The sequence below is a fragment of the Cydia pomonella genome, chromosome 3 (assembly GCF_033807575.1).
Source record: "Cydia pomonella isolate Wapato2018A chromosome 3, ilCydPomo1, whole genome shotgun sequence".
Lineage (NCBI taxonomy): Eukaryota > Metazoa > Arthropoda > Insecta > Lepidoptera > Tortricidae > Cydia > Cydia pomonella.
The window spans coordinates 3995647-4005456 of NC_084705.1; the positions used below are offsets into that span (position 1 = coordinate 3995647).

The 9810-nt window shown below is 37.9% G+C and overlaps 1 protein-coding gene and 1 long non-coding RNA gene across 2 annotated transcripts; both read left to right on the forward strand.

Moving 5' to 3' along the window:
* The first annotated feature begins 1165 nt into the window (after positions 1-1165).
* LOC133515852 (uncharacterized) lies at positions 1166-4290 on the forward strand. The gene is made up of 2 exons (XR_009799095.1): positions 1166-2064; positions 2413-4290. It is a non-coding gene; the product is annotated as an uncharacterized LOC133515852 (long non-coding RNA).
* Positions 4291-5042: 752 nt separating this feature from the next.
* LOC133515848 (FLYWCH-type zinc finger-containing protein 1-like) lies at positions 5043-9051 on the forward strand. The gene is made up of 2 exons (XM_061848440.1): positions 5043-5826; positions 6916-9051. The coding sequence occupies exons 1-2, from the start codon at positions 5751-5753 to the stop codon at positions 7197-7199; spliced, it is 360 nt and encodes a 119-aa protein (XP_061704424.1). The 5' UTR covers positions 5043-5750; the 3' UTR covers positions 7200-9051.
* Positions 9052-9810: the final 759 nt, after the last annotated feature.

Here is a 9810-nt window from a genome sequence, read left to right on the forward strand (position 1 = left end):
ATAGGCCACGGTACGGCAGATGTACAAGACAAGACTAAAGATGATAATATGTCCCGTGTAAAGCCGTAGTGTAGTGATTTTATGATGACCTTACTGTTAAAATATGTTTTTTGTAAATAAATTTAAATCTTTCTGTGAAATGCATCATACACATTGCAATAAGAGCAAACGAAAAACTATTTATGTTTTTTCTTCATTTCGACCCTTGGACTGTGTTATAGTAGTTCCACCCCGATGTCAAAGGACACTTTTACTTTTACTTTCATTTTCCCCTTCAGCAACTTCATTTGTTACAGATACCGTAATGGAATTGAATCTGGTTAACGGTGAGAAATACCTTCTACACAACGGCTTCACGTTCACGTACGAATATAAAATTCGGGAGAAGCAGCGGTGGAGATGTAGCAGGACTTCGTTTTGCAAAGCTTTTATTGAGGTCTGTGGACGGAAACTCCTGAGAGTCGATGGCCAACATTATCATGAAAGAGCTCGACTTTTTAGGACGCGTGATAATAAATATTTGAAGGTTTGAGTACGAAGAACTCAAGCATGGTATGAAACTAAGTGGAATGGTGTGGAGTTATCAATGCTTAACAATATAAATATATAATGGTAGGCCTTTTGGGAATTTAGTCGTAAAAAAAACTGAGTATGTAATACTTGTCTAGAAGTTTATTTTTGTTGAACAAAATAAAAAAAATATTTTTATATTGTTTCTTTTGTACAACGTTATTGAGCTTTAAATAATGTGGTAACACACAAAACGTGGGATTTAAGCTAAAAATAATGAAATTATATCATATCACTTATTACCTATGTGTACAAAACGCGAGAGTATCAAGTGTTATATAACAATGTATTACCATTACAATGTTCTTTTAAGTCTTAACTTTAAATCCCTTGTTTTAGAAACGGTACAGGAACTTTTTATGACAAATGGGAAGAAGTACTTAATTTACAACGAGCACACATACACATTTCATTTTGTGTATAAACGCCAAGATGCTCAGTATTGGCACTGCACCAATACTTCTGCTTGCAAGGCGTATATCACGGTTACTAGCGAAAATTTGTTGTTGAAAGCAGTCGGAAACCACACTCATCCTCCTAAAAAATATATCAAAACACAACAAGGATATCTGAGAGTACATTCATAAATGTGTTGCAGAAATTCTCATATATAATAACCAGAAAGATGGACGATAGGTGACAAAGTGGACTTAACCTTAGATGCTGGTTCTACCAGAGAGCTACTTATGCTGATATCATGCTGGAGACCTCAAGTAATGGAAAAAGCCTATTGCAACGCATCTGTTGGTGTTGAAGCCACTATTTTGGGAGACTCCCAAGTTTTTTAACGATCCTTAACAGTGAAAAACCGAGTTAAAGAAGAGGAGAATAAATACCTAGCTAAATATTTCATACAGCGTTAATCGTAACAAGAGTTTTAAAGATATGCAAAATTTTAGAAGTATAGTTTACAACTTTACACTAGTCGATATTTGCAATTGCATGTGCACATATTCCCAAACATTTATTTTGAATATAATAAAATGTGAATACTAAATAGTGTAACATCGTTTTCAACAGGAAACTAACTGTTACTTGACATACAATTTTTTGGTGATCCTTTCATACAATTTTACTTTGCTTGTAGAGCTTCAAGAAATTACACTTATAAATGGAAAGAAGCGATTATTATACGACGGATACGTGTACGCATACTGTTTAAAATATGCAAGAAATGAATTCCATCGTTGGCGTTGCGACAAAACCAATATGTGCACGGCCTATATCATCGTCACTGAAAATGGGAAACTAATAAAGCAAAGTGGCAAGCACAAGCACGATAGAAGGGTTTATAGGCGCACATCGGAAGGCAGATATTTTTCTGTGTAAATCAATATGAAATTCGAGTGTGGTGAGATTAGTCTAAAGATCTGAAGAAGAAAAGTCAGGAAGAAGATATTTAACATAACAAACAATAACAAAAAGAATCTCGACCGTTTCGTATTGTGTCGCACCACAGAAAAAACTAATGAATAAAGAAGGATTTGTTTATCGGTAGGTGCTTGGAATGTTTGGTGATTTTTAGCTAGGTATTGTTGCTTGCTTGATAACTATATTAATGTTAGGCGTTTTTATCGGTACGTAGGTAATGGTATATACGTTATCAATACAACAGTGTTTAATTTTTTTAAATACCTTTCTTATCCTTTTTCTACCAGTTCAAGTCTGTAATACGATATTAAATGTAATGAAGCATCAACTTCAATAGATTTATGTTTATTAATTTCATAATATTAACATAAATTATTTGAAGCTAATCTATATGATATCTATATAGTATGATCGTCAACTTTTTATTATATACAATGTCAACACATAGTCATTAGTCAAGAATATTTCCAGGAACTGATAAAGTACAAAGAATTACTACAGAAAAGGGCAAAACACTATACATGTACAAAGGATACACGTACAACTACCATTTCAAGTGCCAGGGTGGCACCAGACTCCGCTGCACGTCCAATTGCAAGGCGTACATTACCGTGGATACTGATGGGAAAATAATAGTAGCTGCTGGGGAGCATAAGCACGCTACCCCGGGTTACTATAAGACGGATGATGGGACATATATTAAAATATAGCCTAAGCGCTGTTAAGAAAAGAAGGTTACTCGAACATACTAGAGATATAAAGTCCTCAAATACTTTGTCGACCAACTTGACTTGGTTGGTTGGTTTGTTTGTAATTGGGATGAGGCATAGGATAAAAGATATTTATATGCAATTAAATTTTATTTAATTATAACTTAATGTTAGGCCTTGTTTTATTTTGAATTCTTCTTCTTCTTCCCCGTCGAGTTACTCTTGGCAGAGCAGTTGTGGTCACGTTGAACGACGAAGATTCTACGCCAGTTCTCTCTGGCAGATGATTTTCTAGCACATATGTTAAGTGGGGTGTTAAGTCTCTCCATGCCATGGCCATTTTTAATTAAGATCATTTAAACTACCTAAGTCAGCATTTTCCAAACTATGGGTCGCGATCCCGTGGTGGGTAACGAGTCGCGAGCGAATATTATATGCATATATGCCAAATGTAGCAATCGTTCAAGTGGGTCGCAGCCCAGTAAACTTTAGGAATCCCTTTGGGGGATTTTTTTTACACTATTAGTATTTAGCATGTCCACCCTGTATAGGGAAGAACTTCTGTTAGAATGGCTGTGAAGTAGTTATCTAAGGACGTTTCAAAGTTACAGTAGTCTTTCGTTTCTTGTAGATTCAGTAAAAACTGAGAAAGGAGAGAAGAAAATGAAAAGAAAATGGGACCACATACATTTACAAACTGCGATAAACAAGGTTCTAACTAAAGAACTTAGTATAAGAGAAGCATCGTCACGCTACAACATTCCAAAAAGCACTCTACACACTAAAACATTGGAATCGAAACGCGGCGAAATAAAAATATTTAGACCAAATATAGGAAGATTTACTAACACGTTTTCACCCGAGTATGAACAAATTTTAGTAGACTACTTAAAAGATTTATCTAATAGATGTGAACCGTTCGTGAAAAGAGATTTTTTGAAGTTTGCTTTCGACTTGGCTGAATCTATGAAGATCCCTCATCGTTTTAACAAAGAGAAAGGTGTTGCTGGAAAACATTTTTACTATGATTTTTTGCAAAGGCATCCCGATGTAGCGGCTTTTACCAACGGCCTGTAGTAAATTACTAGAGACTATTTTCAGAAACTGGCAACCCATTCGGCATTAATCACGACACGTTGTCTTTTTGCCATTACAAAGCATTTCCGCCACATACTGGGAAATCCATGTTATCGGTGATAACGTAGCGCAACTACCGTAGCTCAGCGTTGAATGTGTTAAATCACAATTGGACACGTCCAATAGCAAGGCGTATTATAATCACTGTGAATACTGATGGGATGATAACAGTAGCTGCTGGGGAGCACAAACACTTCTACCATGGGTTACTATAAGATGGATGATGGGACATATGTTATAATATATACCTACTTAAATCTTAGGTGTAAGTTGCGAAAAAAGACTTTTTGAAGTTTGCTTTTGACTTGGCTGAATATATGAATACCCCACACCGTTATAACAAAAAGAGGGTCTTGCTGGGAAACATTTCTACTACGATTTTATGCAAAGGCATCCTGATGCTGTGGCTCTTACGCCGGTGGCGTTTAGTATTTATAGTATTTACTAAACTTCTATTGATTTTGGTTTTAAATTTTCGTTAATAAACTTATATTATCTTAAACAGTTTTTACATGCGGTACCTATTTAATTATATCATATAAAAGCAAACTCAGCAACATCAACAGGTAAAAAAGTGAATGATGCCGACTTTTGTTCTAATATATGAATATGACTCATGGGTTTGCACGACGGATCTGAAATGTACGGGAAGATCCGTGGATCCGGATCTAGATCCGAATAATTTCATATATTTCGGATCCAGATTACAAAACCCTACTCATGCGTTAGTAACAAATGTCTCAGATCATCGTCACTGGCCACTGAAAATTCTTTCGGGCTAAGGGGAACTGCAGCTATCCCATTTTTTATTTATACTACGTCGGTGGCAAACAAGCATACGGCGCGCCTATGTCTCGTATATTAAAATTAAAGCGCAGACTTCAATTGTTACAAGTTGACCTTGAACCCTCGGGAACTTGGTTTCCAGCCGTGTAGTACGTTGTACGGGCTCTATAAAAACATTTTCAAATTTCTAATAACCAGTTCTATCCGCACAGACTTCAAAAGCATCACAATGGCCAACGGCAGGCAGCTGTACATGTATGACGGGTTCGTCTTTTGCTTCGCGAACAGCTCGAAAGAAGGCCAGCGCTGGAGGTGCAACCAATGTACCCTGAAGACCTGCAGAGCCAGGATCACGGTCTCGGAGACGGGGCAGTTCATCAGAGCCCACGGGTCCCATACCCATCCGAGACAGAGATATATTCAGTTAATTAATGGGTGTTATACTAAGGCACCGTGAATGTTTCGAAGTAAGAGTTTATTTTATTAAACACTAAAGAATTATAATAAATTGGTGTTAGATTAAGTAGTTTTGTGTGTGTTGTTTATGTCGTTTTCGTCTAAAACAGACATATTTCATATCTATTTTAGCCGAATAGTTATGTCATAGTCTTTATGGTAAGTCCACATAAGATCTCCATTAATTCCTTTGAAGCAGAGATTTTATTGTTCCTATCGACCGGGTAGGAACAATAAAATCTTGAAAAAATAGGAATTTTACTGTCTGACTATACTCTGCCTATAATTTGAAGTCAGGTCACTTTTTGGTTACACTTGTACAGTCAGCATCAAAAGTAGCGGATCAAATAACGTTTCATAAGTATCTACCATTCTGTAACAGCTTAACAAAAAGTGATGTATTTAATATAGAACAACAAAGAGTGTAAAAGATATACTTTCGAGCGCGAATTCTAGAAATTTATCTATATTTGGAAAAGTTATCCGGAATATCAGATACTTTTGGCGCGTTCTTTCATCCGCTACTTTTGATGCTGACTGTACCAGCCATATCTATTCCAGGACGCAAAATGTGTAATGTAGTTTTGCTTGGATTGCAAACGCTATGTATTTATTTATTTAATTTTCAGTAACATTCGCCCAATCTCAAAGAGGTGGCCGCCTCCTCATATTCAAGGGTTACTCCTACAGTCTACAAAAGTTCAACAACAACATCGGCCAATGGAGATGCACCATGGTCCAGCCCGGCACGGCGAAGAGGTGTACTGCCAAGCTGTTCACAGGAGAGGACTTCCAGGTACTTGATGACTGCGGTGACCACTGCCACAGGAAACCACAGTTTGTGAAGCGTAACAACGTTTTTGTGAGAGTGTATTGATGCGCCAAAAGTTTTTGATATTTGTATTAGGACGCACATAACATGCATGTCGATGCTTTTATATTCCATAAAGATAATATCTCTCGAGTGACGGCTATTAGACTGACGCTGATCATTATGCCGACGCTATACTGACTTTGCGGCGATTGCTTGGCACTTTACTTGCAAAGTTGTACTATGCAATGTTTATTAGAATTTTTCTTTTCACGGAACAAATAATTATGATACTTCCTCTTTTTTGTTAGCGAATAAATGCTTTCTCTCTGCTTGCTATCCGTCCTTTATTATTTATCTTTTTTCTTTCTTTTTTTCGAAGTGTTTTTCTATCAGGTTAATACTCAAAATAAACTATGACGCATTTGAACTACCCAATTCGAGTCTTCAACTATTTTAAATATAATTCGTAATTATATAGTATCAGCGTTCCGTTTTGGGGTTAAAATGTCACTTTAAACTTTAAAAAGAATTGTTGAGTTAATTACTAAGTATGATATTTAAAGAATGTAAGTTACACTGATAGATACTCCCATGTTTTAGTATATTATAGACTGAATTTGTAGGTATTACCAGTTGTTATTTTATTTATTGAACATTAATATTATCATTGTTAAATTAAAAAAAATGTAAGATAATGAATCATTATTAAAAAATTTAGTCGATTTATTAGAGTAAAAATTGAATAGCACAAAGTGTTGTGCCTTATCATGTGATCGGACTAGAATGCTTATACAAGCGTTCGTTAAATATATTGCCTGTTATGAATGTTTAATATTTTATTATATGTTTACCACATAAAATAAATAGTATTAATCAAATCTTTAAATTAACTTTTTGCGTTTCTTTTCACCTAAGTCTTGGAATTATTTATATCACTCTACGAGTATATATACAGCTTTTTAACTGAACTAATAGTTGAACTGAGTCACTTTTGCGACAACAGAATTTTCAAATTTTTTATATGCAGAATGTTATTAAATGTTTTTTCTATTAAATCCCATGATTTCACAGGCGAATTCCTCTGGACCAAAAGGGGCGGCAAACATCCCCTCCTCCTCTTCTCCGGGTATACCTACAGCTACCAGAAGGAAAACGCCCTGGGCCGGATTTCCTGGTACTGTTCCAGGAGGCTGAGGGGCTGCAGAGCGTCGGCCGTGAGCTACGGAACCCGTGTGTTCGCCTACAAGCCTCATGATCACCCACCGCCAAAGATTACTATGGGGTCCACAGAGACCCAGCAAGAACCTGATCCTCATATATTAGCTGTTTACACAAAATCTGAGGCGAAACATTGAAATCATATCTTCTCATCATGCTTTTAATCGTTGCATATCAATTTACTGTAGGAATGCTATAGTTTAATAACGCTAGAAAATTATGCAGATTCCATGGTCCTGGAAAAAAAGAGGCTACGGCCGAAAAGTATTTGGCATATTATAATTCTTTCCCAAATGTTCAATTTTATCCCGATTCCCGTAGAACAGTGTGGTAGGTGGTAGCTAGAAAATCTTGGATAGTGTATTTAAATATGTACAAATTTGTTTCTAGGCAAATGTAATTGCAGGTAATATTATATAACGCTATTGAATACCTATTATAAAGTTTTTCTCCAATATGCTCGGAAATGTTCACCTTATTGTAGCAAAAATAGTACGGCAAATTCTTCGTTATGGTCAAACTCAAATAAAATAAACCAAACCATTATTGTCATGTTTTAGCGGACGGGAATTTATTATTGTATTGTTTTTTACTTTTTAAAAACGTGCATCCACTAAGAAAAACGCAAATAGCCAATAATATAGCCGCGGGCCGCGTCTACTCGACCCGGTCAGCATCATTTCAAGCTATATGATAGAGTCGTAGTCGTAGGGCTGCCATCTCGAATTCCGCCAAACCCGGACAAAGATTCAAAAAAACCCGGACGAATTTGGCGTAAATCGCATTTTTTCCCCGGATGAGTCCGAAAATAATATTTTTAAAAAACAAGACCTTTAATTTTACATGTAGTTTTAATGTGCTTCCTGACATGAAAAGTGTCCGGGTTTTCCCCGGACACTTCTTGACACCCCCCCCCCCCCACCCCCCGGACGGCCTCCAAACTAGGGCTCGCGGTCGTGTCCGTGATTCGTGAACCCGTAGCCGTGCGCCCGGTTTCGTGTTTCACGGCAACGGTTTTATGGTCCGTTCCGCACGTGACATTCGGCTACGTGAAATTAGGGTACGTGAATCCGTGTAAATCCGTGTAGGCGTGATCACGGCTTCACGTATCTTAAGAACACGCCGGTTCGGTCCGCCCGCGACGTTGAGTGAAGATACGATGCGGTCTCTAAGAGCTACGAATAAAAATGTATCGTGAGTTTTTTATTCAAAGCTCTAATTCCGTTTCATTACTTTTGAATTAAAATTTATTTCCATTAGTAAGGCCTTTTAAATATTAATGAGTAATAAATGAAAAGAACCAAACATTGATTACAATGAATAGCTACTGTAATAAACGGGTTGCTAAAATACGACAAATAATAGGACAGGAAAACTCATTATTTGTGCGATCATTGCACAAGGTACATAAAGCTGTATCTCCGACTCTCGTGTAGGGTTGCCAGATGGTCGGGATTTGGCGGGATTCTCCCGATTTTTAGCATGTGTTCCCGATTCCCGACGAAGTGAAGACTGTCCCGAAAAACAGCTTCACGTTATAATAAAACAATAATTTCAAGTTCCGAACTGTCGCCGAGCGAACGAGCGAGCGACCCGCGTCAAGGGCGTCTGACTGCGCGCGCGCGGGGCGCGCGTGGCGAGCTGGCGTGAGATTGTGCGGTGAGGGGTGCGGTGCGGGGCGGGAGCGCGTTTGCCTTACCTCTACACAAAAGAAAGGAATAGAATGGGAATGGATCTAATTAAAGCCGAATTAATGATTCGACTCAACTTTGACGAAAACTGCATGACTTTCAAGTCTAGCTTAAATAGCGAAAAAGGCCAAGAAATGGTAAAATCGGTCAAAAGTAATATAAAATACATGTGGCAAGCTAAGAAATAAATTATTTCCATAAATTTGGTTGATTATTGATACCTAATAAGTATAAGTATGATAGTATAGGTAGATAATGAGAAGACATTTTTTTTTATTTGTTCAAGATCTCAAAGAATTTATATCTATATTATATAAAGCTGCAGCCCGAACATTAATCGACACGAATTGTTCTCCCGGAAGGAGGCGCGGGGGGGATTCGAGTTTGGTACGGTCGTACAGGGGGCGGTCCGGTGACCTCCGGAAAAATCCGACATTCGGTCTACCGGATCGGGACAGAAAAATGTTTGACGGCCCGGCTAAACGGTGGGAGATAGTGGGGGGGTGCTCGACCAAATGTCACAGAGGACCCTGGGCAGTTTCGGAGGCCGCCATTTTTTTTTCAAAATGGCGGATTCAAAATGGCGGCCGATTTTCATGTCGGTCCCGGCGCGCTCAAATTTCGGTCACGGAATCTCGGGGCCCTCTAGATCGGTATGGAAAAAAAAAATTTGGAAAAAATCCAAGATGGCGGACACCATGGCCACTTTTATTTTGTATGGCAACTTTTAAACGGTGACAGATAGGTGGGGGGTGCTCGACCAAATGTCATAGAGGGCCCCGAGACAAATGTAATGGCATTTAAAAAAATTCAAAATGGCCGACTCAAAATGGCGCCGAAATTTCAAAACGGTCCGAGAGCGCCGAGAACCGGTATGTGGGTACATATGGGCCCCCGCGTTCGAAAAAAATTTTTTTTTTTTTTTAGCTCGAAAAAAAATTTGTATGGGATTTTTTTTCGAATCCCCCACATGCTAAACGGTGAGAGATAGGTCGGGGGAGCTCGACCAAATGTCATAGAGGGCTCCGAGTGGAATCTGAATAAGAAAAAAAAAATT